The following is a 26,100-nucleotide window of genomic DNA, read 5'->3' on the forward strand; positions in this document are numbered from 1 at the left end:
GATAGGCAAATTCAAAAGAATTCTTAGGAAAAGGGCAGAAGCTAGAAAGTTAGTGAGAAATTTGGGGTAAAAATTTAATTGGTTGGAATAGAAGTCTGTTGCCACCGTAAAACAAAGCAAAAAGACTGATGAGATGAAGAGTGCTAAAATTTTAGCAATGGCATGTGAATAGCAATAAGCTACTGTCAAATAGCAATAAGTCTGTATCATCTCAAAGTACATCTTTCAAGAGTTATCTATCTTTGGCCACTTTGGCCAGAGATCTATTCCTTTCTTCGTGTTAAGTTATTTTAAGCCTATGTTGCTTCTTTGCCTTTCTTATATATTCAGCCTTTCTGCCTGACTGGATTTAATTCACATTGCTCTTTTCAGGTCTATTTATAGAAATGCTAATCTCATAGGTTTCCTTTTCTTCCTTTTTGTGAAGTGCTAACAATCTGCTGACCTCTAAAGCTATGAATTAATCACCCCAGCATAGAGGACATTGGCTCATCAAATTGTTCAAATTAGGTAATGCCTGCACCTGGCTGGCTCAGCTGGTAGATCATGTGACTGGATCTCGGGGTTGTGAGTTTGAGACCCATGTTGTGTGCAGAGATTACATTTAAAAAAAATTAAAAAAAAAAATTTGGGGCGCCTGGGTGGCGCAGTCGGTTAAGCGTCCGACTTCAGCCAGGTCACGATCTCGCGGTCCGTGAGTTCGAGCCCCGCGTCAGGCTCTGGGCTGATGGCTCAGAGCCTGGAGCCTGTTTCTGATTCTGTGTCTCCCTCTCTCTCTGCCCCTCCCCCGTTCATGCTCTGTCTCTCTCTGTCCCAAAAATAAATAAAACACGTTGAAAAAAAAAATTAAAAAAAAAAAAATTAAAAAAAATTAAATTAGATACTGCTTATAAAATCCATGAATGCTTAGGAAGCCCATATTATAACCTGGATCTTCTGAAACTGCTCTTCAAGCTGGCTGTTTAGGCTCATGAAATTAACACCTTCCTCTTAATGTATTTCAACACTGGTAAAAAGGTAACAAATGCCTAGACTATTCCTTATTAACCGGGATACTTTAGAGAAAAGGAAACAAGTAGTTTATTAGTCTAGAAATGCACTCTTATTATACTGATTTTGTTTAATTTTTAGCTAATTACAGAAGCCTATAACCTAAGTACACTCCAGGGAGAATTAAACCTTCAGAAAATACTCTAAGAAACATTATGGAAAATCACAAGTATATAATACCTTACAATTACCATCTATATATATCCACAGGAGACTCTTTCAATTTGGAAAACTAAAAGAAGTATTTAGGTAAAACGAAGAAAACAAAACTCTTGTAGGAGAATGAAGCAGAAAGGGAATGAGAAAAGGCAATACAGTATGTTCAGCCTTTAAGAAAAAGGTTGGGGGACACCTGGCTAGCTCGGCCCGTAGAGTGTGCAACTTTTGATCTTGGGGTTGTGAGTTCAAGCTCCACATTGGGTATAGAGATTACTTAAAAAAAAAATCTTTGACGCCTGGGTGGCTCAGTTGGTTAAGTGTCCAACTCTTGATTTTGGTTCAGGTCAGGATCTCACAGTTCATGGGTTCAAGCTCTGCATGGGGCTCTGCACTGACAGAGTGAAGCCTGCTTGGGATTCTCTCTCCCCCGCCCCCCCCCCCCATCCCCTGCCCACATGCTCAATCTCTCTCTCAAAATAAATAAATAAACTTAAAAAAATAATTAAAAAAAATTAAATGTTCGGGGGGGAAAAAAGAAATTGGCAACAGCACACATTGGGAATAATGAAAAGAGCTTACCCAGTCTGTGGTGAATGGGGCGCCATTTGCCATCAATGTTCTCACTTCATCATCTTGGCCTTTTCTTGCCGCTTCTAGTAACCTCTTCCCCAAGTCCACCAAAGACATCTTTATGCATAGGAACAAAAGTTTTCAGGAAGCTATAATTCAAACACAAGGAAAGCTGCCTGTAAAAATGCTCTGAGAAGACCTCTTGTACTTAAATATATGTAAGATATTTCTCAAGCTGACTACCCAGTATGGCACTTTCTCTCCACCTCATCTAACACAATCAGATATTTGGAAAAGTTTAGGCCCTAAACAATAGTTCCTTAATGTTCAATATTCAGAAAAATACTTTGGAAACCTGTGCAACACATTACCACCTCTCTAGCTTAAGGAATCAAAAAAACAGCATTTCATCCCTTTGAAACAACTGTGGGTAGAAATGTACGTCAAGGGTGCCTGGGTGGCTCAGTTGGTTAAGCATCTGACTCTTGACCTTGACTCAGGTCATGATCTCATGATTTGTGAGATCCCAGCCCCATGTTGGGCTCTGCGCTGACAGTGGGGAGCCTGCTTGGGATTCTTTCTTTCCCTCTCTCTCTGCCCCTGCCCCACTCCCATGAGCACTCCCTCTCTCCCTCTCTCAAAATAAGTAAATAAACTTTAAAAAAATGTTATGTCACACCAAAGAATGATGAATAGACAATCCAAGCATATTGAGACTTAGTTAGACAGCAGAAACTTTTTCAAAAATGAATAAAGTGAGCCTGCCACTTCGAGTAAAACAATTGGCAGTGTTCATTGCTAATTATTAATTATAATTAGAGCTTTCAAGCAAAATTAGAATTTTGGGAAACAAATCCACCACCATGAGTTAACAGCTTACTATAAAGTTTTCTGATGAAATTAGTTATGATACTAATGAATGTGATTTTTTAATATTGTAAAATAAAATGCATCAACATTTGGATGATCTGCGTAATTTGCAGAACCAGTATTTTTCAAATGACCAATGCATGTTATAAAATCACGTACAAGTAAAAACAATACTTTAAAGTGAAAGAACAGTTGGTTTTAAGGTAATAGAGTATAATAATTTCATTCATATGGTTTCAGATTCTTCACTGCAAGTAACTTTTAAGAAATCGTTAATTTGTACAGTTTTTGTGTAGAATCAAAGAAGAACACCAGAATTACCTGAAAAAGCTATTAAAATATTCCTTTTTCCAAGTACATATTGCAACAGATTACATGCAATAGTAGATATGCAGCTGTTGTTTTTTTTTCAATGTTCATTCACTTTTGAGAGACAGAGATAGAGTGCAAGCAGGGGAGGGACAGGGAGAGAGGGAGACACAGAATCCAAAGCAGGCTCCAGGCTCTGAACTGTCAGCGCAGAGTCCAACACGGGGCTCAAACCCATCAAAAGTGAGATCATGACCTGAGTTGAAGTCGGACGCTCAACCGACTGAGCCACCCAGGTGCCCCACTGCAGCTGTTTTCTATTAAGCCAGAGGTTAGAAAGATTTGCAAAAACATAAAACAATGCCATTCTTCTCATTATTTAACTCGGAAGATACATTTCTTATAAAAATGTGTTATTTATGTTAACACGTACAGGATTTACTATTGTATTTTAATGAATGAACATTTTTAAATTAATTTCCAAGAGCACCTGAGTGGCTCAACCAGTTAAGAATCTGACTCCTGATTTCACCTGAGGTCATGATCTGACTGTCCTGAGATCAAGCCAGATTGGGCTCCGCACTGAGTGTGGAGGCTGCTTAAGAGTTTCTTTCTCCTTCTCCCCCCCACCCCCACGCCCCCGCCACGCATGCACACACGCACTCTCTTGCAAGAAAAAAACGCATCAGGAAATATGAAGTAATTTCAAACAAGTACCTGTCATAGTTAAAAAATAAATAAATAAAAATTAATTTTGAAAATAGTTAAGTACCAATAGATATAACACATTGGTGTCCTCAATAATTTTTAAGAATATAAATGAGTCCAAGGGGTACCTGGGTGACTCCTTGGTTAAGCATCAGACTTCGGCTCAGGTCATGACCTCACAGTTTGTGGGCTCAAGCCCCGTGTCGGGCTCTGTGCCGACAGCTCAGAGCCTGGAGCCTGCTTCAGATTATGTGTCTCCCTCTCTCTCTGCCCCTCCCCCACTCACACTGTCTCTCACTCTCAAAAAAATAAATAAAACATTAAAATATATAAATATATATATGTAAATATATATATGTAAATATATATGTAAATATATATGTAAATATATATATGTAAATATATATATTATATATATATAATATATATATATATTATATATATATATATATATTATATATATATATAAATAAATGAGTCCTGAAACCAGAAAATTTGAGGCTCATCGGCTTAGGCAAGTCATTCAGCCACCATGTGATTTAACCTTCCATATCCATATCCCAGAGCATTGTCCTCAAACCTGCATGTCCAGGAGACCACCTGAGAGTGTTCAGAATGAGCACAGCTCACACTACAGTCCAGACCCTTTGAATGAGTATGTTCACAAGGAGAGGATGGACTTTAATAGCAAACTTCTATAACCAACATGTCAGTTTTCACAACTTAAGAAAATGCTAAAGAAAAAAATGATAGCAAAACCTTATTATAGAAAACCAATACTTTGTATTTCTCCGTAATCACCTTCCTTTTAAAATATCAAAATTGCCTTGCAATTTAATTATCTTATTACTAATACTTAACAATTTTTAGGAGGTGCATTAGTCATAAATGACTCCCTCACATTTTCTCAAATTACACTATACACATATGTATACATACATACACACACATATATATATGGTATGTATACATAATATATACATACATAACACACATATATATACGGTATATATAGTACATACATACACATATGGTATATATAACATATGGCGTATGTGTATATATATAGATAGATAGATAGATAGGTAGATATAGATATACACAGTATATCACCAAGTCTTAAACACTTCCATAATAACTGGTCACAAAGGAAAAGACTGGCAAAAAGCAGAAGTATCTTTCTTTTTTTTTTAAGTTTATTAATTTAGTTTGAGAGTGAGAAAGAGTACAAGTTGGGGAGGGACAGAGAGAGAGAGAATCCCATGCAGGCTCCACACAGTCTGCATGTAACTTGATGCAGGCTTGAACTCAGGCACCGTGAGACCATGACCTGAGCCAAAACCAAGAGTCAGATGCTTAACGGACTGACTGAGCCACGCAGGCATCCCAGAAGTATCCTAATAGTGAAATTTCAGCTGTTCTTTACCACAAAAAAATACTGTTGAAGGTTGGGGTACCTGCCTAAGGAGAAATCTGGTTTGCTTTACATTCCAGGGAAGCTGGTATTTCTAGAAAACGAGACCCTTTATATAAATAAGTTGATTTTATCCCACAGAAACTGTTGTCTTTAGCATGTGAACTCTTCCAAAGTATTTTTGAAGTCAATGTTTTTCACTATAGTCTGCCTTCATATATATATATATTAATTGTATCGTTTTTCTTTAATCATATTTGTGACTCATGGATCAGTACCTCTAAATGGCAATTGACTCAGATTTGTCATCCCATTCTTTTTTTGTTGTTTATTTATTTTGAGAGAGAGAGAGAGAGAGAGAGAGAGAGAGAGAACTTCAAGCAGTCTCTACGTTGTCAGCACTGAGTCCGAAGTGGGGCTCAAACAGGGCTCAAACTCACAAATCATGAGACCATGACCTGAGCCAAAATCAAGAGCTGGACCTTTAACCGACTGAGCCACCCAGGCATCTGTCATCCCATTCTTTAAATAGGCCATGAAAAGCCTTATTTCTTACTATACAAAGATATAGTTAAACTTTGGGATTAGAATGTAAGTAGGGAGTTATATTCATCACTGATAAAAAAAAAAAAAAGTCTAGAAATGTGCTCTTCAAGGTTCTTTTCTCCCCTATCCTCCATTCTTTTGAGTTAACCTGAAGCATCTATCCAAAGTTAAAAATAAAATGTATTTTTAAAATAGTATTTTGGGGCTCATGGCTGGTTGACAGAGGAGTGTGCAACTCTTGATCTTACGGTCATGAGTTCCAGCCCCACATGGGGTGTAGCAATTGCTTAAATAAATAAAACTTTAGAAGTAATAATAAAACAGCAGCATTTTGGGGGGACTGTATTCCCTTCTCCCATATCCTATGTAAATGCTGACAACACCCACCAGACAAGAGATGTGGCCAAAGAGTCCAGAGGAGCTTGAGGCACTTTCAAGCTCCCTGATTATTGAAAACACTGGGAAAACATTCTCCCTTACTGGACATACCTCTACTTTTCCTATATCGGAAGTGAAGAACAAAACAAAATCTGGTCTAACTTGTCTCTTAGGATTTTGGAGATGAATAAAATAACAAAGTACACACTCCCTCTCCCAAACAAACACACAAGAACTCCAAATAAGTGTGGTTTTTTAATTAAAAAAAAAAATCTTTATTTATTTTTGAGAGAGAGACAGAATGTGAGTGGGGGAAGGTGGGGGCGGGGGGAGGGAGGGAGACACAGAATCTGAAGCAGGCTCCAAGCTCGGAGCTGTCAGCAAAGAGCCCGACCCAGGGCTTGAACTCACAAACTGGGAGATCATGACCTGGGCTGAGCTGAAGTCAGATGCTTAACCAACTGAGCCACCCAGGTGCCCCTAGATAAGTTTGTTTTAATAACTGATGAAGTGCTTGCGCTGTTGACAACAAAGTACTCTTATTATCATAGAATAATTACATTTGTTGACATAAGAATTTGTGGGGAGGAGAGGTAGGGGGTTGGGTGGCTCCTCTGTTAAGCATCTCACTCTTAGTTTCCACACAGGTTATGATCTCACCATTCATAAGACAGAGCCCCAAGTCTGGCTCTGCAGCTGACAGTGGGAACCCTGCTTGGGATTCTCTCTCCCCTTCTTTTTCTGCCCTTTCCCTGCTTGCACGCTATCTCTCTCTGAAAATAAATAAACACCAAAAAAAAAAAAAAAAAAAAAGATTTTGGGTGGGGCAGTTCTTTCACTGTTACTAAAGAGTGTATGAAAATACATGCTTAATAACATCTCTATTGGATTGGGTGGGTCAAATGGCACTAGGAAAATATGGCCCCTGACGGCCAAAAATGTTGTTAAATTGTTGGAGGTAAGTCACAGAACGTCCTTTTCTGTAGATGTTTAAGAGAGAAAGAAGTCCTTGTGGGAAGAAGGAGGGGAATGGGATAATCTCTGCTGGCTCAAGGAAATCCGTGAGAACAGAAGAAAGGTAACGAGAAGGAGAAATGGAATTGAAGAAGCCATAGTATGACGACCCATTTTTCTTTTTCTCTTGCACACGTCTCCACCGGGCAGCCAGCTGTACAAACAACTGTGCCACAAATGAGGGCGGGGCCCTTACTGCTCTTGCAGATTACTGAACTCCCTCAAAATCTTTAAGCTACTACTTAAGTCAGACAATTGAGAGTCCCCGTTTTTTCCTCCATCACAAACCCTCCAGTTGCAGACAGCAACACTGTCCTTCAGGAAGAAGAGTCAATGGGGGTAGTAAGCCAAGGTCTTGGCCCGGCGGGGGGCGCTAAGCTCCGCGCTGCCCCCTAGCGGTCACCTCTGTGGCCCTAGTTTCCCTGGGTCCAGCTCCCCAGCCCCAGGTCTTACACCCACCCCCTTCTTCACCTCCTCTCAGTCCCCTCCCCTTCCTCCCGGCCGCATCCCCTTCCTCTTCGTCCCCCTCCCCGAGCTGCCCCCGCTCCGGTGAAGGGGCGCCGCTCAGTCTGCACCCAGAAGTTCGGGGCTGGGCTGGGCGCGGTGCGCCTTCCCACGGCAGTCTCCCTTCCAGCCCTCACGCCCCCCAGAGTCCACACATCTTCTTCCCCCTCACCTCCTCGTCCGGGACGCTGCCGGCCGCGCTTTCACCGAGCCCGCCAGTTTGGTCCCGTTTCCTTCTCTAGTTAAGACTCCCTGTCACTGACGGTTACTTTTTGGCCTTTTCATATATGCATATTTTGGGGGCCTTTAACCCCCCCTCGTGGAGAAATGGAGGCAACAAGATGGCGGACCCGGAAGTGAAGACTCAGCGAATACAATTTCTGGCGGAGGGATCTGTGAGGAGACAATGACCAGAAAACCCAGATTTCCATTAGAACCGAAGAGCGGCGCACCCCCGAGGCTCATTTTCTTTCCACTGAAGGCCTTTTGAAGTGGAAAAGAGTGTATCCGAGACGACCCAGAGAGGACTATTTGGCGAGGCGGAGGATTGTCGTTACGTGTCTTACGTGTCGTGTAGTTCCGGTAGGGGGATGGACCCGATGGTTTGTTTTGGCGCCAAGAGCCCGGCGTCGTGCCGACGGCAAATCGGTATCAGCGTCGATCCTGTACCCTCTTGGTAACTTGTCTCGGGGCCAGCCCTAGGATTGATGGGAAAAACTTTCTGTCTCAGCCTCCGGTGAAACTGTTGGAGACGTTCCTGGCTTTGTGCTAAAGTTGAGCCCTGGTGCAAGCTGTCTGCTCAGAATAGTGGAACAAATAACGGAGGCTTTTTTGAGGGGCTTGGAAGCGCATGCAGATTGAGTTTGCAAACCCACTTAACGCATTTTACTTACCAGATGATTCTCACCTTCGCCCACCGATCGCCACTACCTAAGGGCAGCGAGAAATCGGGAAAGAAGCCCTTCAAAAGTACGTGAACGTAGAAAAGGACACATTCCGGCTCTACTTTCATTAGATCTTGGCTTTTGTCGGTTTTGGTGAGCCTTTCAAAGCCAACTGTTTTCGCGTCTACCTCCTTTTCTGAACTTGGTAGTGCCATCTTTAAAGTATGGCATGCTCCCCAAGTATGATCCACCTTGATATTTACGGGTTCCCTTTTTTTGAGAGTCAAAATCTTGTTTCATTGCCGTGTGTATCCTTTTGTATCTCCTGGCTCATTGCCTTTCGAATACTAAGGACCCCAAAACGACCAGTGTGGCTTTGTTTTTAATGACTTGAGTTATAAATAAGCAGTTAACATATTTGGATGACTTAGTTTCTTTTTTTAAGGCATCTATACTGAGATCATTAAGAGCACGGTTGGTGGGGCGCCTGGGTGGCTCAGTCGGTTAGGCGCCCGACTTCAGCTCAGGTCACAATCTCGTGGTCCATGAGTTCGAGCCCCACGTCGGGCTCTGGGCTGATGGCTCAGAGCCTGGAGCCTGCTTCCGATTCTGTGTCTCCCTCTCTCTCTGCCCCTCCCCCGTTCATGCTCTGTCTCTCTCTGTCCCAAAAATAAATAAACGTTAAGAGCACGGTTGGTGCCACAGATGCCTTCTGAGACATCTAGAATTACTCCCTATGTTGGTAGCCAATGGTCAAGCAGAAGAGTGGTTGTTTGCATTTCTTCCTAAATAGCTTTGTAATTTTAAGTTGATTTTACCCTTATTGATACCTATCCAACCTGATATTCATCATTTTTAATGTACAAAGGCTACTAAAAGAACTCTTATTGAAAGACAAAATATATAAGCTGAAGGTGAAAGCAAGGCTAATTTTGGAGATCTATACCGCTTCTCTTTGAAGAGAGAGAAAACTAGAATCCAGGCCTGGGATTGAATGTCTTTATTCAAGAAATGAGAAAATGGCAGCACAAATCAGCAGCAATAATTTTGGAAGGAATGGGGGTACAAGGTGTAGGGTCATAATGTGATTATTTCAAGGTCTCAAGGTAGCTGAGGAACTGTGCCTGAGGCCCATTGATCAGTATTCTCCATTGCAGACGCAGGAGGTGGCAAGACTAAAACACTAAAGGCCAAACCTTATGCCTTTTAGAAACAGAATCATACCTTACAAATTATCATAGTACTCAGCAAGATTACATTTTAAGATTTGAAATTGGAGTCATTTTCCTCAGCTAGCGTTAGGAGCAAAGTTGTAAAGTGGCAAAGGTTTGAAGGACTACCCCTTTGACAATATAGTTATTTCTGAAACAATTCAATTCTTTCCCTTATTTTCGTTTTCCATGAGGTATTATCACCTCTTGTTTTATACCTTTCATTACACCCGATTTCTCTGAGGAAAAGAAGGTATTGTAAGGAGCAGGATCCAACAGCGAGACTTAACACCTTAACAGCCTTTTAGAAATCCTACTGTCTTGTAGTAGATAATCTCAAAGCTTCCAGGGTTTTCAGCGACTGTTGAAGAAAGATTTGTGTTTACCGATCTGGAGCAGGATATTAAGTTTGAGCAATCTCTGAAGAAGATTAAAATGAAAAAAAAAAATTGTCCCCCATTTTGAACTACTATACTACTCTCTGGCGCCCCCCACCAGGCTTCTTTCTGGAATTAGTGTCTGGGGGGATAACTTTGGGGCTTAAGGGCTTTTGAGAAAAACTGATTGATTAAATAAATAAATAAATAAATAATAAATACAACACAACTCTGGCAGATTCATCAGCACCACCTCAACACCATAGAGGGGAGAGAGCAAGATTCACAGGACAAAGGGTGGGAAGGGAGGGGCTTGCAAGGGAAGACAGTGAGGGCAAGGTGGTGGCAGAGAGGAGTCTTGGGCTTAAAGCAAGTCCAATTCGAAGGAGTGGATGCTGGCAATGGGAGCTCTCCAGAAGTTGAAGGTGCTGTACTCCAGGAGGGCATCGCCTTCGGAGTGTTTCTCCTGTTCAACTCCAGTTGGTTGCCCGGTCATCTTGCCAGCGCTGCTGTCTTTGATCTTGTAGGTGGATGTATCTGACAGACCCAGGCCTTCCAGCTCCGACAGATCCAGCTCTGGAATGGGCATCCTCCAGAAAAGAAAGGAGCTGTACTGGCTACTCACAGGGTCCCTCATAACTTCCTAGAAAGGAACCAGCTGTTAGTCCTCATTCTACAGCAACCTCTTCATGGCCATGGCCTTTCCTTACTTAAAAACTTCACAGGGGCACCCAGGTGGCTCCTTCGGTTAAGCATCCAACTCTTGCTTTGGGCTCAGGTCATGATCTCACCGTTCGTGAGACGGAGCCCCCCCGCATTGGGTTCTGCACTGACAGCACGGAGCCTGCTTAGGCTTTTCTTTCCCCCCTCTCTGCCCCTCTCCCACTTGTATGCACGCCCTCTCTCTCTCAAAATAAATGAAGGTTTAAAAAAAAAAAACATAAAGAAACCTTAAAAAATAAAAACTTCCCATTCTCATTTGCCTCTGTACATGATCCAGATTTCCTAGGACAAGCTTTGGGAACCTTTCCTTTATTACTATTTTCTACCATTTCCTGCCTTCTCTCATCTTGGAAGGACTTATTCACTGCCTAATGCTTCAAGTCAATCTTGGGTCTGGTTTTCAAGGCTTTCTAGAATTTGGCTCATCCTTCCTAGCCATAGTACAGTCTCTGCTAGTTATGCTCATTTCTGTCTTGCTTAACTTTGTCTACTCTCCATCTTTTGTATTTATTATTATTTCTTTTACGTACAAGATCATCGGTTTACTATAAAAGGATATAACTCAGGAATGGCAGATGGAGGAGATACACAAGGCCAAGTACAGGAAAAGGGTGCAGAGCTCCCATGCCCTCTCCAGGTGCTCCACTCTCCCCACATCATGTGTTTCCACCAACCTGGAAAGCTCCTCTCTGCTCTCCATCTTAAAATACCACCCATGTTTCAAGACTACCAGGAGTCCCTAGAAGAATCCAAGTCCCTAGAGAAATCATTCCCCTGAATTCTTATGTTTTTAAATACTTGGCTTTTTCCTAACTTTGGTTTAATAGGTACCTCTAAAAAGGGCTTTGAGAGAGAGAGAGAGAAAGCATGAGCCAGGAAGGGGCAAGAGAAAGAGGGAGACACAGAATCTAAAGCAGGCTCCAGGCTCTGAGCTGTCAGCACAGAGCCTGATGCAGGGCTTGAACCCATGATCGTGCCCTGAGCTGATGTCAGACGCTCAACTGACTGAGCCACCAAAGCACCCCTAATTTTCTCTCTTTATCCATCCATAACTTGCCACTCCCATCTTTTAGCCCACAGGTAAGCCTTAACAGCCTGTATTTATAGTTTTCTCTAGCCTACCTCTCCTTCAAAACAAAGCCCAGGTAGGTGCTGAAAGAATTTTCCTATGCTATAACAAGACCTTGATTCTCTCATCCTAATGCTAGAATTTACCTGAGAGCAAATGGATTGGGAATTCCAGGTAAGGAAAGTAAGAGTTTAGACCGGAAGAAGAAAGTCCTTTGACCGAATTCGATACTTTTCTCTGCTCTAACAAGTACTCCTATCATCTTTTCCCACCCACACCCTGATGTTACAGGACTAGTATGCCTCCTGCACCCTGCTGGTTACTAGCCAAGAAGGGGCAAAAGCATTAGTTGAAATGTTCCCAAAGAAGCAGAATGAACATTCCACTGCCTCCAAAAATAGAACCCCCATTTTAAAAGGCCTTCCTCCCAGTACACTCCATTGGCTCCTACCAGGCCTGAGGCTCCTAAACAGTGGCTTTAAATAGGTTCCCAACTGCCCCCATGTAATGTGTTAGGCGAACATGAGAACCACTGCACTACAGGAACTATAACCGCATATAATGTGAACTGTCTCTACTGAGCCAGAACAAAAAAGCCTTAATCTAGAGCACAGTTATGTGTGAGTGTAGGGGCTTTAGGACTGGTGAGTGGGCAGACCAGGATGTTTTTAATGTTAAAAGCCAGTTCTCAGTTGCTCTTTTTCTTCTGAGGTTCAGGCTCCAAAGAAACCCTGGGAACTGAACATTACTCAGCAGAGAAATTGCTTAGAAGGAAGGTTATGTGGGGACTGGAACAGGGTGGGGGAGGGTGCTGGAAAGGTGAGGTCATCATCCTATGATACTCAACTCTGATCGTTTCCACAGTAATTTCCAGAGACATGTGCACAGAAAGAGAGTTACAAAAAATGGTTGGACCTATCAGACTACCTACTCTGGCTTTAGACAGGGACCACCTTAGGATCATCAGTGTTACGGACTTCTGACCAGAGACTTTTTTTTCCCCTCTTTTTCTTCCTTCCTTCCTTTTCTTTTTTTAACTAAATTGCCAGTTACTTGCCTACATTGCTGGCTTTTTCTTTTTTTTTTTTTTTAAATATCTCCTCCCTTACCAGTCCTCTCCATATCAAGCTTAGTATAATGTGGGCACATGATAGAGTCTTTAAAAAATAGAATCACAGGGGGGAAAAAAATCATAGAATTTTAAAACTAGAAGACATGTTTAGGGTTCCTGGCTGGCTCCATCAGTGGAGTGTGTTACTCTTGACCTTGGGGTTGTGAGTTTGAGCCTCATGTTGGGTGTAGAGATTACTTAAATAAATATATTCTGTGCTGTAACATACGGTATATTTTTTTTTAAAAAGGAAAGAAAAGAAAACATGTTAGAAATTATCTGCTGACTCGTGAAGCCTTCCAGCCAGTTAGAACATAGGTCTCATTCCCCATCTGGTCTTTGTTGATGTGTTGTACATAGATAGTTGCGTACAGTTTTATATAATCCTATACCAATATTCTCAAAACTTGCAAGAATTTTTAGTTGCTGAAGAACAGATACTCAGTAGACTAGATGTTGATTGTTCCTGTGATTCTGATCTGAATGATGAAAATGCAGAAGACAGCAAGCTAGAATCTGAGACAGTGAAAAAGCTCTTTGACAAACTGACTCCTTTTCTTAAAACCAGATATGTATAAAAATTGTCCAAACAATCCCTGAGCGTCTGGCAGAGCATATCTTGCAATAAAAAAATGCTAAAGGAAATTTTACAAAATATTAACTTACAAGGCCTAAAATCTCTAGCTATGCCATGAACTCGGAGACATGTACACAGAGTACCAAATGCATAGAAAGACACTCATACAAGCATGTATGACATTTAAATTCAAGTCAAGAACACTGACCACACAGAAAATTGCAACTAAAATACCATTCACACTACTCTCATCAGTAAGGAAATTCTGGTGTTTAATATAGTATGGATTTAATTCCCAAGTCTCCAAATTTTGCAGAAGGTCCCTGTTCAGCAAGCTTTCTCTTCCCCTCCCCAACTGTTCTCCATCCATACCTCATCTCTCTCTCCATTTCTTCAAGGGCTTGGACAGTGCCTTGTACCACAATATATGTTCAAAAAATCCTTCCAAATGTCCTTCATTTTAAATGATCCAGATACTTTAGGCAAAGGTAATTTCTAAATATCACCCTTTGTATTCTTAGGGATACATGATTAGCAAATATATAGTATAAAAAGACACACTCTCTCTGAGCCCCACAGACAAATACCCTTTGTCTAGACCCTCTGTGGGAACCCAAGGCCTACCTGCCTGACAGGGCCTTGCTGTGTCATGCTGCCACCATTGGGGGGAATGACAGGGATGGTGGTTGGAGGGGATGGAAGCTCTCTGGCATTTCAGTATAAGTGCCTCCCTCATTCTGGTCTTGGATTTCCCTGTTAGCCATGACCTTCCCCCATCTATTCTCACTGAGCTGCAGATAAGCATTCCTTCCCAGAATCTGCTATGTAGCTTTTGTGGGCTGTACTGATTTCAGTAATAGAATCAGGCAGTTCTCCAACACAGAGGCCCCCACCTTCCTACCTCAAGCTGCCTCTTTCTTTGGAGCAAAGGTTTGAGATGGCGAGTGGGAGGCTGTTAAACGAGAGGTCAGGATTACTTTCAATATTATGTCATCCCTTCCCCCAAATTCCCTCCTATGGAGACAAATAAGTTTGGGATGAAGGCAGACACATCAATGGAATACCACAGAAAAAAAAATATATATAGGGAAGTACAGGCTAGAGCAATACAGTAAGACTACAGATTCATCAAAAAACAGGTAAAACAAATTATAGCTTGAAAAGGAAGATGGAGATAACAAACGAAGATAATAAAACACCTAAGACAAATTATAGGCAAATAGATACTTGAAATGAGATAAACGCTGAGAAATAATAATTCCATGTAAATTGTTAGAAATTAATGTCTGTGTATTAGAAGGCAATAATGGAAATCTTAGCAAAGGGATCTAAAAAGGCGACCAAAACCTACCCATTGTTCACAGCGCCCCTTCTCTTGAACTGTCCCCCACCTCATCCTTATTAAGGGTCTTCAACCTAACCAGAAGCAGCTGCTCTTTTATCTTTGCAGCCCCGTGCCCCCTTCCCGCAATTTAGTTTACCTGTTATCAATGAATTACTAGTGTGTTCCCAAGATGGAAGGAGTACCTCGAGGGCTCCGGCGTCTGCTCAGGGCTGGAGAAAAAGCAAGCTGTTGGGGATTTGACGGCTTTGTCTTCTCACTCCCTCTCTCGCTCCAGTGGCTGAGTCTATCTGCTCAGTCTCCCCCTGCAATGCAGCCCCTCCTAAGAAGGGCGGAAGGACTCCCCGCCCCCTCCTTGCCTGACTCGGCTAATTCAAATGATAGGTTCCAGAACACTTCAGGGAGGGAGACAGGATTAAAGCATCTCCGTAGGCTTTATTGGTCGGCACAATTATTCCGGAGCTCTTCCCGCACCCCCCTGCTGCCTGGGGTGCAATGAATGAGTAGTTAATTGTCCCCTAAGTTTAGGCTTATGGATTTAAAAAGCTTAACTCTGGATAACAATAGAGGGGTGTCCCTTTATGCCTCAATTTAAGGATTTCAAGTTACGAAATGTTTTATTTTTGAGAATCCGAAAAAAAATCCTCGCCCCTCCCCCCTCCAATCCCTACTCCTGCGACTCGCCTCCGCACCCTCACAATGAGTAAATAAACCTAGCCCCATTCCACTTCGGGGAGAGCACGGGAGGATGGGGTGAGGTGCTTCCACGAATCTCTAAACTTAGCCGGGCCCGGGGGATTTCGGGGCTCCTCTTAGTTTTGCCCCACAATGCCTGGCGCGCAAGGGGGGACATGAGGCTGCGGGCATCGCGGCTTGGGCGCCCCCCCCCCCCGCCCCCGGCCCCAGCAGGGGTGCCAGCCGGCCGAAGCCGCCAGGCCACCTCCCACGGCCCCGTGTGGTGCAGTGCCTCCCCAGTCCGGGGGGGAGCAGTGCGCCCAGCTCCGGGCCGGACGGGTTTCGTAATCGCGTCGCCGCCGTTTCCGCCCCGAGCCAGCCCCACCTCTGCCGGCCCGCCCTCGGCTCTCCCACCGCGCAGCGGAGCCAGCCCGAGAAGCCCACACCGGCGGGCACGGCGCGGGAGCCCCCACCCGCGGCAGCCGCAAGCCTCGACGCCGAAGCGCGGCAGGTGAGACCGCGGCGGGGGTCCCCGGGCGGTGAGCCCCGCCTGCGCTGCCGGGTGGAGACGCACCGGATGCTGGGGGTGGGGGAAGAGGGAGGCCGGGGCTGTAGAGATGCAGGGTTGGTGGGAAGAGGAGTGCGTTCCCAGAGGAACAGTCTCCATCCCCGCCCGTGCGGTGCGCAGGCCGTGGCCGCTGAAGGGCAGAGGGCAGGGAGGGACTGGGATGGGGGGTGGGGGGACGGAGGCCAGAGGGGATAAAGTCTCCGAGACTCACTAACCTCGGCGGTGGCGTGTGCTGGACAGTGAAGCACACAGCTGGTTCCTGGGACGGCCAAATCTGAGGCCGAAGCAGCCACAGAAGACAGTGACAGTCTGGAAAATTCACAGCGGGATCCCAATCCTAGTTCAGCGTTGGGAGGAGCAGAGGATTTCTGGGTAGAGTTGGGGAGTGGACAGAAATGCAGTCCATGGGACTTTGTCTCCTGGGGAGGGAGCTTAGGGCCTAGCTTCGGTTCCTAGTAAGCCCCCACAAGACCTTCCTTGGGGAAAGGCACAGTCGGTACTGGGGCAGATGCCTGTCACTTGATCGAAGAGTGCTGTTCCCCCTACTTCCCCGGCGCCCCTCAGCAGCCCTGCGTGTCAGGAGGTCTCCACAAGGAACCAGCTGCAGCCCCGGGCTTAGAGCCAGAATTGCCCACTCCATTCTCTCAGTTCTCTTTCTCTTTCTCCAGCTGCTTCTTGTGAAGGCTTGTTGGGCAGCGGGTTGGAGGCCTTGGGGCTGAAGGCAGCGGGACCGGGAAAACCGGTTTGGGGCTAGAACAGGACTGGGGAACTACCTCTGTACATCCTTTCCCACTGGAACCTTTCTCCCATCCCTCCTCCTGCTCACTCCCCCAGTGGTTGGGAAGCTCCTAAGTCCTAGTGTGACCTTGGTGTCTCCAAGCTCCATCGTTCAGCTTTCCTATTTGGGACTCAGGCCCAGTTCTCAATGCTACTAGGCTGTCAGGATATGGCCTTACACAGTCTAATGCTGAGTCCTCCTGCTCTCTTCCCAGCCCCTTCCCCTCCACTGGGGAGCTAAAATAGTGGGCAGTGAATGCAGGTGTCTCTTCCTCCTGGGCTTACCAGCTCCGGACTTCATGTTTCCTCAACCCAGTCATCTCTAGATACTTTAAAGGAGAGTGGCAGCCCGTTGCTCTTACTTCCTTTTCTGGCCTGTACCCCCTGCCACCACCACATTCCCCCTGCCCACCCTTCTCCACACTCCGACTCCCCTGCCAAGTTTCAGAGACCCTTATGTTCTGTGTCCTGGGGAATGGAATTTCCTGGTCACTTCTCATCATCATTGGCCCTTTCGTGCCAAGTCCCACACACACATGCTTTCCCTCCACCCAGCTCTTGCCAGATCCCTGGAAAAGGAACAGAAACGTCCTTGTTCTCTCCACTGCCCCTTCCCCTCCCTCTCCTCTCCCCTCTTCTCTCCTCTTCCCTCCCGCCCTCCACTTCTGTCCACTCAGCTGGGTGTTGGGGGAGAGTCCACTCTCTGTAAAGCCTGGCTGGGGGTATTGGGGGTTTCCTCTGATTCTCCATTGTTTTCTTCATTCCCCCGCCTGCAGCCGTTAACACCCGCCACCACCACCATTGCGACAAACCCTGTGACTGACTTCCCCACTGACCACAGCTCCCCTCTCTGGACAGCTGTGTTCTGACTTCCGCCCCTGTCTCATTACTCCTCCCCTCCAGTGGTGGGAAGGGAAGTAAAGCTCAGGCTCCTAGGTCTTTCTCTCCCCTACAAGCCGTATCTTAGTGTTTGTGTGATCTCATCCCAATGCTATATTAGAAAATCCTCTCAGTTCTTAGAGCGGTCTTGGGTCCAGAGCATCGGGGTTCCAGGTGTGGAGGGGAGGGAGATTCCTATTCGTGCTAGAGTGTAATACTCATGAAGCAGCCCCATTTGGAGTCTTTGAGGCTGCCTGTATCATAGGACTGGGGAAGTGCAGTGAGCCCAGGGGAAACCCAGGTGTGCCCTAGCGTGGCTGGCCGGGAGGAAAAGGGAAGGAAGTTCTTCCCTGGACACTAATGCTGTTGGAAAGTTCCTCGTGTCTGGTTGGCTGGTGAAGCTTGGGAATGGAAGTGGAGAGGAGGGAGGAGAGAACAGGTCACAGCATGAGAGTAGGAGGCAGGCGGGGAGGCCTGAGGCCCCATGGGGGATGAGGCAGAGCAGAGTGGCACTGCACGATGGGACATGTGAAGAGGGTGGGGAGCTGGAGAAAGACGCCTTGTGGGACAGAAGATACCTGGTACCTGTGTCCCTACAGCCTGTGCACAGATCATCTGTCCAAGGCACACACGCCGGAATCCTTGCCGTGCCACATATGTGCACGCAGAGGTGCACACACAGGAGTGTGGTGTATACAGCCTTCGGGAAAGATCTCAAGGTCGAGTAATAAAGGAGTTGTTGAAGGGAGAGGTTGGATCTCAATTGAAGGAAATGAGGAGGAACAAGGGCAGGGATTAGAGAGGGAAGAAACTCCTCACCGTAGAAAGTCTTTCTTGAGGTCCAACCTGCTGCAGTTAGTCAACTACAACCTGGGCAGTCAAGGCCTCTCTCAGTCTTAAAGAAAATCTAGATGTTTAGGGTAAGGTAAGGAAAAAGGGAGGGACAAGGGTGGAGGCCCTGTTTGTGAGAACAAAAAAACCACCATTTCCTCTTAAAGGTCACTTAACTGCCCCTCCCCGTCTGCCCTAAACCCAAGGAGATGGGAGGAGGGACTTGTAGCACCCCCAAAACGGCTCCTTTGTGCCAGTGTCCCTTGGCCCCTCCCATCCTCACCCTAAATGCCTCTATTCCCTGCCTCTCCCTTGGTTCCAGCAGCTCCTCAACCGCTTGGTGCCCTTCTGGTTCTTTTCCTTTCTCTGGGCATCACACTGTGAGGTTCCTGTGTTTGGAGAGGTTAGTGTTGGGTGCAGGACCAGGGCCTTTAAGGGAGAACAAGAAGATCTAGGCTCATCAGGAGGCTTCTCAAGGGGGGGCTGGTGGTAGAGATGGGATTTCTCACCAACTTTTTCTCTCTTTACTTTCTGCCCATCCAGGTTTCTGGGGCTGAGGAAGACATAACCTTGTGCCTGCCTGCTCACCCCAGTCTCATCCTGCTAGTCCCTCAGGGTCTGAGACGCTGACCTTCACTGCCCAGCCAAGGGTACCACAGACTGTGCTGTCTCCAGACCCGTCCCGCTGAGTAAACCCGGGTTGTCATTACACCTGAGGGCACTGAGGAGTGGGCAGTCAAAGCACCAGAGCAAGAGCCCTCTGGGGCCTCAGGCAGAGGAGTGAAACTGGAACCATCAGGGAACATGAGTGAATTCTGGCACAAACTAGGTTGCTGCGTGGTAGAGAAACCCCAGCCGGTGAGTCCCCAACCCCCCACCCCCACCCCAGCACACACAGAAGTCAGTTACCGCGTCCTGTGAGGCAGACACAGCACCCAGAAAGCACCCTGCTTGCCTCCCTCTCCGTCACAGTAGTCTCTATGGCCAGGCAGGTGTGCACATGGGATACAGGGGAACTGGGAGACAGAGGAACTGAATAGCCCTAGCTATCACTTCCTGTTTCTGTCCATTCTGGGAGTTGTAGGCGGAGCTTAATACCTGTCTGTCCCTCCTCCCTGCCCCCCCCCCCCCCCCGCATTGTTTCCTCATCAGCCAGAGGTGACTTTGACATGTCCTTTCTTTGGCATTCACTCTGTAGGCTCCTGTTGTTGTCACCCTGCCTGTGTCCTCTCTGTGTTTATATTGTTAGACCTTAGTGATTTCCCTGTTGTGATGCCACATACCCTTGCCCATCAGGCCCTTAGCTCTTCCTTTAGTGGTTTTCAAGACCACTAAAAGTGGTTTTCCACACTTCGTGTGGAAGAGGGGGCTTCAGACTTAACTCCCCTGTCTTCTCTAAGCAGAAGAAGAAGAGGAGACGAATTGACCGGACCATGATTGGGGAACCAATGAATTTTGTCCACCTGACTCACATTGGCTCTGGGGAGATGGGGGCCGGAGATGGACTTACCATGGTAACAAGGCAGTGGGGAGAGGTTGAGGCGGGATTGCGGCCTAGAACCATTCCCCTTTTTTGAAGTTTAAGCAGGGGACATATGAATACTCGATGGGGAAGTAAGAGGCTAGGATTCTAGTCCTGGTCACCAGCCACATAAACCTGAGACCTGGCATTTCAGGTTTCTGGCCTAAGCTCCCTCATTTTTATAATTAGTAAATTATTCTTTACTGGGACGGGGGATATATGTGACCCCAGAGTTACTTGGAGGGCTTTTCCCCCAAACCAGACCCTTCTATTAGTTAAGAGTTAATAGTCATATTGTGGCCGGGTGCATTAGGACAGGAAAAAGACTGAGCACCCCTGTCCTAAATAACGTCTAATACACTTTTCTACTCTCAGAACAAGGGAAATAGGCCTGGAGATAGCGAAGGAGTCTTTTCACCAATTGTGAAACTCCGATAAATATGAGAGAGTCCTTTGTGAGAGTCTTATTAGTAGAAGACCCATTTTATCTCATCCTCATGAAAGTCAGTATGAAGGGAGACACTGAAACTTCCCTTGGAAGAATGGTGGTTGGTTTTAACCTTTTCAGATTGATTTTTTTTTTTTTTTTTTTTTTTGCCAAAGCAATGGGGTCTGCCTCTTCCATGGAGGGCACAGGGGAGATCGCTTCCTTTGTGATATCAAGACAGGATGAGGGTCTCACATGTGCTTTTTCACAGACAGGTGCTGTCCAGGAGCAGATGAGATCCAAGGGAAACCGAGACAGGCCATGGAGCAATTCTAGGGGCTTGTAGCTCCGACAGGAATGGTAAGTAACTAAGGACACCCGTCCAACACCTCTAGCCCCTGATAGCACATCCTGACGCCCACCTCAGAACCCCAATCCCCTGCAAGAATGGGAGGTGAGAGAAGGAAGTATTAGGATGGGGGAGTCAAGAATGGAGGACCCAGAAGGGCAGAGAGACAGCGAGGCACAGACAGATAGAAATCGAGAAAAGAGCATGCTGCGGAAATAGCCGAGAGTCTACACTAGGTGGTGCCTTACCCCTAAGGCCTCAGTTTTCCTTGAGACTAATCCTCCTTCTTCAATTTCTTTTTAAATCAGGTTCTGCTGTCGAAGCCTCCACTCCATGTCCAGCCCAGAAGAGATGTTCTCCCTCCTAGAACCAGTGACCCCAGGGTCCCTCTTTTCCCTATCTGCCTATTAGTGCCTCAGAAGGCTTGGGGGCTGGACTCCCTCTATTCCCTCTGGCTATAGCCCCTCCTGGAGATGGGGTCAAGGCAGCAGGACTGACCAAGTGACTACTGGTTGGCCAGAGGAGCTCAGCTGAAGCCCCGGACACTCTCAGATCTGAGATAGGAGTTTTCTGGGAACCCAGGATAAGTTCCCTTCTCCTGAATGACGGTCTAGGTGCCATCTGTTTTAAACTCTTAACCTGGAACTCCTTAAATGGGGTAGGTGAGTGAGATTCCCAAAGCTGAAGCCGGCTTTGCTGAGAAGCTCCTTACCTGCCCTTCTTCTTCCTCCTGGAGTGAACTGAAGCAGACGTCAAGCAGGGAGAGGAGGGGAGGGTGACCACTGCCGAGTCTACTCTTTCTCTTTAGATCTCAGACTTTAAGCTCACAGCCCCTCAGTATCTCTCTGCAACTACCAGGGTCTTTCTCTAATTAGGCCTCTAACCCTGTTTCTGTAGCATTGTGAGTCCCCCAACATCTTTCTTTAATTAAAATTTTAAGATGAGTTCTCTTAATGACCTCCCTCCTTCTACTACCTCTGCCCTTGACCCCATCCCCACTAGGAATGTTTTTGTTTCCCATTGATTAAGACCTAGGTTAGAGGTGGATCTTAACCTGATGGTATTCCATTTAACTCTTGGGGACCTTGCCTGCCCTCTGCCAATCTCCCTGCTGGCCCAGGTGAGGAGAAAGAGGGATCTGGAGAGAAACCCAGAATGTTGCAAAACTAGGAAGTAGGTCTCTGAGTGGACCTCCAAACCACTGAAGATGGGAGGAGTGGTTGGTTGAAAACAATCGTCTGTAAGTTTAGGGATCTTCCAGTCCTTACCACATGGGAGCGGGGACACCTCTAGTGCATGGATTCTCAACCCAGACACTTTTGACATTGGGTTGGGTAATTCTTTGTAATGGGGGACTATCCTGTGCATCCTAGGATATTTAGTAGCACATCTGGCCCATCCTAGTTACAACAACCAAAAATGTCCAGGTATTGCCAAATGTCTCCCCCCGGGGGCAAAAATCACCCCTAGTTGAGGGCCACTGCTCAAGAGTCCAGGTATCTCTCTGTAAAGTGTTTTCCTCACCCTACACCCATTTCATTATTCATCTGAAGCCTGAGCCATAGATGAACTAGGCCCTCTGGAAAGCAGGCTCAACAGGGCTGCACATCATCTCTAAAACAGGCTCTTTATTCAGGGTATTGCTCTGCTCACATGGGTTCATGTCTCCGGTGGATGCGATGCCTACTACCCTTCTCTGTTCTTGTTTGTGGAGAAGGGGTTCCTGCACTATGGAGGCAGGAACAGGGTTTGGTGAGATTGGGGGAGGGAGGGAGAAGAGGCAATAGAGAGAGCCACAGACACCCCGGTGTGTCCTCTGCAAACTTTAAGCTCTCTTTCTGTGCCCTGGTCCTAGAACCAGATACAAATAAGACTCAGGGAGTTTCGTCTGAAGACCAGGTCCCACTCCCCACCTGGCTGAAGAGTCTGCTTTAGGTGGGAAAATTATGCAGGAACAGGGTCTTTTGGCAGTTTGTTTTCTCAGGTGTTTCTTCTGTCCCCTTCCTTGCAGGGTGGTTAGGAAGGCAGGACAAAACCGGTGAGCTCCCACCTGCTCAGAGACTGAGAGGGTGGGGGTCTCTCATTAACTCCGTAACAAGCAGCATCCTGTTTGATGGTGATGGGGTCAGGAATGTGGGAACTAGGATCCACTCTGCTGAGTCCACCATCCATCCAGTGTGCCCCTCCTCTAGTGACAGGTTCTAATTGTGTTTCCATTTCAGTGTATTTCCTGCCCTTTTCAGGGTCTAAGATTGGTCATACATTCCCAATTTACTGTTCAAATCTAGCTAGTTGCTCTGAAAGTAGCTCATCTTGTCCTAAAGTAGCTTAATGGCCTGAGGGTTATACTCAATCTGAAGGGTTAACAGGATAGGGTAGAAAGATGGGGGGCTCGTGGACTCAGGACACCCTGATCTTTAGCCTTATTCTGATGTCTTTTCTTTGGACACAGTCTTCTTTGGTGTTCTTTTGCCTTTAGCTACCTTTTCTAATGTGTATGCTACCATCACTTTAACAATATTTAAGAGTGATGGCAATGGGTTCAAGAGTCATAATTTATATTAAAAATGTGTTGGACTTTTAACTACATTTTTCAAATAAAAAACATGTAAGCAAAATAGTCGCAGAGTGATCACTACAGGTGTGTGTTGGGTCAAAGGATAGATATGGTTGATGTCACTCCTAGAAAGTAGCCGACATGGAATTCTGTGCCAACATCACCCTTTCCAAGGAGAGAAGGCCAAGTACTGTGAAGATAAGACTACCATCCTTTTCCAAGAGCTCACCTCCTTGTTCTTCCTGTTCCCTCTTCTTGGCTTTCATCTGAGATTTTTCATCTTTAAAAAATCACTAAAAACTTGGGAAAGGAGGAAGAGGAGCAACATCAACATTTTATCCTGGGGTACGGGGTGGGGGTGAAATATGCTGGAGGACAAGGGAAGGGATCAGGCCCGATGGTGTTAGCTACACAGTTCAGTTTTAAGGTTGAAGAGATTTCTGGCCTCCACCCTCAGATACGTCTGTAAAGAGACACAAGACCAATATTTTTTCTAATTTTTTCTGTACTAAAAATATCCAGTAGGTTCTGGGATTGAAAGGGTGGGGAGGCTGAGATGCTGACACCTTCTCTTGAGGACGAAGTGGCCATTACCTGCGGTTTCTCTCTAGCTGGGTAAGAAAACAGAAGAGAAGAGGGGAAATGTTAGAACCACATCTATGTTTTCCCTTCCTTGCTTCATCTCCCTCTCCCCATAAGCCCTCATTCCCTCAACACTACTGCCCCCTACTTAGGCTTCTTTATATTGAATCATTGGTATTGGATACCCGGGGAGGAGGACAAAAACAAACTTGCAAAATGACTGACCGTATATACTATTTTAGTGTCCTTCCTCTCTCCCACAAAGGTCCCGAAATCCTATCAATTGAGAATATTTTATCAAGTCAATCAGAACCTTTGGTAGTTCATTTGGTAAAGCAGAGGACTATCCTTCCCGAAGAATTCTTAAGTTACTGGAAATCATCCCAGGAGTTCTTTGGGATAGTGGTGGTGGAGGGCTTCGGCACTGGTGTCAATGCCCCCCATTTCCTCCTCTGTAACGGAATAACACCTCACAGCATTGTTGTGAGGGTCGATCCAGGTAAAGTGCACATAGTAAGACCTTAAATATTAGCTGTTGTTACTATTAGATTGCATTCATGAGCTGAGAATGATTTATATCTTCCACATCTATTGTCTGCATCAAAAATTGTTGATATACCTACAATCTTCACAATTTGGTCAATAATTCTCTAACGACCCATACATGTTACCCATTAACCAACCAGCAGTTGCCCAAGAAATGGGTGGAATCAATGGCTAACAATAATGTGAATAACTAGTATATTATGAATGAATGACCAAACAGATGACAGTTCATGGAAGCACACTGGCTAGTTGACCCAACAGGATTTTGGATGTCAGGACTTTCCATCAACAAAGGTCCTTGGCTATCACCAAACACTTACTGGTTGCATCTCTGTGAACACTGAAGACAGACTGTTCCAAATATCCTCCAGCCCCATCCGGACTCGTCTCCAAAAAGCAAGGGCTGGACTGGGGCTGGGGCTGGGGCTGGGGCCAAAGAAGAGGAAGGGGGTGGGTCTGAGTCTAGAGCTGAGGGGCGGTATGGGAGTGGTAGTGGTGGTGGTAGTGGTGGTGGTGGTAGTGGTCTGAGTGGTGCAGCTGGTGTCAGGGCAGAGACCGGTGTCCAGAGGGCACTCCTCCCTAAGTCGGTTGCAGGGACACTGCTGGTAGGTACAAGGCCGGTGCTCTGTGCGGAGTTGGCTCAGTGCTCCAACTCGAAGGCGCCCGGAAAGGCCTTGCAGCCTGCCTGCCCTGGACCGGCTCATGGTGCCTGACCTGCAGTGGCAGTGCCATGGGCCCCAGGGCATGAGAACCAGCCGCAGGTCCTCCGCTGGCGGCATGGCTGTTGGTGAAGGGTGTGGCCACGGTCTCGGGGTGGACCCTGCTGTTGACCACTGGCTCATGGTACTGTCGGGGTGAACCAAGTCCTCAGTGGACATCCACGTGTTGGCCCGCTGGTCTGAAGAAGACATCCTGATCTCGGGCTCCTGGGTATTTGCTTTAAACCTTGGGTTGGGCATCCTCGCCGTATTGGAAGTCGCTCGGAGAGCCTCTCCGCTCACGTTACTCTTTCTGGCGTTGATCACAACCCCCTCTTCCAAAGACTCATCTTCCTCCGGCGATGACACAATTGACTTTCTGACGCCTGTGGCCACCGTGGAGGCCAAGAGCTCGGCCGCGGCCGGGCCTGCCAGGCGGTCGGCACGGGCCACGAGGTCATCCTCGTCCTCCATTGTTACCCTCATCTTCTTGGGAGCGCCGGTCCGGGGGGTGGTCCGGTAGTTGCGGGACATCGGGACCCCGGAGCGGAAACTTACCCGCTGCGACTCGGTGGAAGTCAGGCCTTGGGCCCCCGCCGCCCGGGGCCCCAGACTCAGCAGCAGGGCCCAGAACAGCGCGCCGGCGGCGGGGACCATGGGGCCGGGCAGTGGGCGGCTGAAGAGGAGGCCAGCGAAGGAGGCCGCGTCTCCCACCTCCTCCCTCCCTTCCACTCTCGACCCAGGGGGTCGTTGGAACCGAGGCCCGTGGGGCTCCTACCGCGCGCCACGCCCCTCCCCCAGGCGCTCTCGGCGCAGCCCGAGGGGCTGAGCTAAAATCCCAGGAACTCCCGTAGCCAGAACTCCTGCGGAACC

The 26,100-nt window shown here is 46.5% G+C and overlaps 4 protein-coding genes across 18 annotated transcripts in view; 1 reads left to right on the plus strand and 3 right to left on the minus strand.

Moving 5' to 3' along the window:
• GABPB2 (GA binding protein transcription factor subunit beta 2) overlaps positions 1 to 7,865 on the minus strand; it is a 35,785-nt gene extending 27,920 nt beyond the window's left edge. For all 4 annotated transcript variants that reach the window (XM_049616314.1, XM_049616313.1, XM_049616312.1 and 1 more), the window contains exons 1-2: positions 7,695 to 7,865; positions 1,789 to 1,928 (exon numbers count right to left, since the gene is read on the minus strand). In XM_049616314.1, the coding sequence (XP_049472271.1) occupies positions 1,789 to 1,896 (108 nt within the window). In that variant the 5' untranslated portion in view covers positions 1,897 to 1,928; positions 7,695 to 7,865. The remainder of the gene's footprint in view (positions 1 to 1,788; positions 1,929 to 7,694) is intronic.
• A 2,348-nt stretch (positions 7,866 to 10,213) lies between these two features.
• Positions 10,214 to 19,648, minus strand: MLLT11 (MLLT11 transcription factor 7 cofactor). 12 transcript variants are annotated; one of them, XM_049616327.1, is made up of 6 exons: positions 19,456 to 19,648; positions 18,830 to 18,935; positions 18,535 to 18,622; positions 16,275 to 16,368; positions 14,956 to 15,028; positions 10,214 to 10,637 (listed from the first exon to the last, which is right to left on the minus strand). In XM_049616327.1, exon 6 carries the CDS (start codon positions 10,629 to 10,631, stop codon positions 10,359 to 10,361), a length of 273 nt encoding a protein of 90 aa, XP_049472284.1. In that variant the 5' UTR covers positions 10,632 to 10,637; positions 14,956 to 15,028; positions 16,275 to 16,368; positions 18,535 to 18,622; positions 18,830 to 18,935; positions 19,456 to 19,648; the 3' UTR covers positions 10,214 to 10,358. The 12 variants fall into 12 exon arrangements, with proteins under 12 accessions (XP_049472284.1, XP_049472281.1, XP_049472276.1 ...); XM_049616324.1 differs by having other exon boundaries at positions 16,275 to 16,396; XM_049616319.1 differs by having other exon boundaries at positions 16,275 to 16,427.
• Positions 19,321 to 21,788, plus strand: CDC42SE1 (CDC42 small effector 1). Its single transcript, XM_049616329.1, has 4 exons — positions 19,321 to 19,404; positions 19,950 to 20,060; positions 20,767 to 20,855; positions 21,153 to 21,788. Exons 1-3 carry the CDS (start codon positions 19,351 to 19,353, stop codon positions 20,839 to 20,841), a joined length of 240 nt encoding a protein of 79 aa, XP_049472286.1. The 5' UTR covers positions 19,321 to 19,350; the 3' UTR covers positions 20,842 to 20,855; positions 21,153 to 21,788.
• A 903-nt stretch (positions 21,789 to 22,691) lies between these two features.
• CC1H1orf56 (chromosome C1 C1orf56 homolog) lies at positions 22,692 to 26,063 on the minus strand. The gene is made up of 2 exons (XM_049616315.1): positions 24,850 to 26,063; positions 22,692 to 24,012 (listed from the first exon to the last, which is right to left on the minus strand). The coding sequence occupies exons 1-2, from the start codon at positions 25,882 to 25,884 to the stop codon at positions 23,992 to 23,994; spliced, it is 1,056 nt and encodes a 351-aa protein (XP_049472272.1). The 5' UTR covers positions 25,885 to 26,063; the 3' UTR covers positions 22,692 to 23,991.
• Between the last annotated feature and the right edge of the window lie 37 nt (positions 26,064 to 26,100).

The sequence above is a fragment of the Panthera uncia genome (genome assembly GCF_023721935.1).
Source record: "Panthera uncia isolate 11264 chromosome C1 unlocalized genomic scaffold, Puncia_PCG_1.0 HiC_scaffold_4, whole genome shotgun sequence".
In the NCBI taxonomy this organism is placed as follows: domain Eukaryota; kingdom Metazoa; phylum Chordata; class Mammalia; order Carnivora; family Felidae; genus Panthera; species Panthera uncia.

Bases quoted from the DNA above. Each gene is read 5' to 3' on its own strand.
- MLLT11 (XM_049616326.1), bottom strand. From the start codon at position 10,631: ATGAGGGACCCTGTGAGTAGCCAGTACAGCTCCTTTCTTTTCTGGAGG.
- CDC42SE1 (XM_049616329.1), top strand. From the start codon at position 19,351: ATGAGTGAATTCTGGCACAAACTAGGTTGCTGCGTGGTAGAGAAACCC. The intron at 19,405-19,949 runs GTGAGTCCCCAA...TTCTCTAAGCAG, and splicing joins TGGTAGAGAAACCCCAGCCG to AAGAAGAAGAGGAGACGAAT. The intron at 20,061-20,766 runs GTAACAAGGCAG...GCTTTTTCACAG, and splicing joins CCGGAGATGGACTTACCATG to ACAGGTGCTGTCCAGGAGCA.
- CC1H1orf56 (XM_049616315.1), bottom strand. From the start codon at position 25,884: ATGGTCCCCGCCGCCGGCGCGCTGTTCTGGGCCCTGCTGCTGAGTCTG. The intron at 24,013-24,849 runs GTAAGTGTTTGG...TTTCTTACCCAG, and splicing joins TGTTCACAGAGATGCAACCA to CTAGAGAGAAACCGCAGGTA.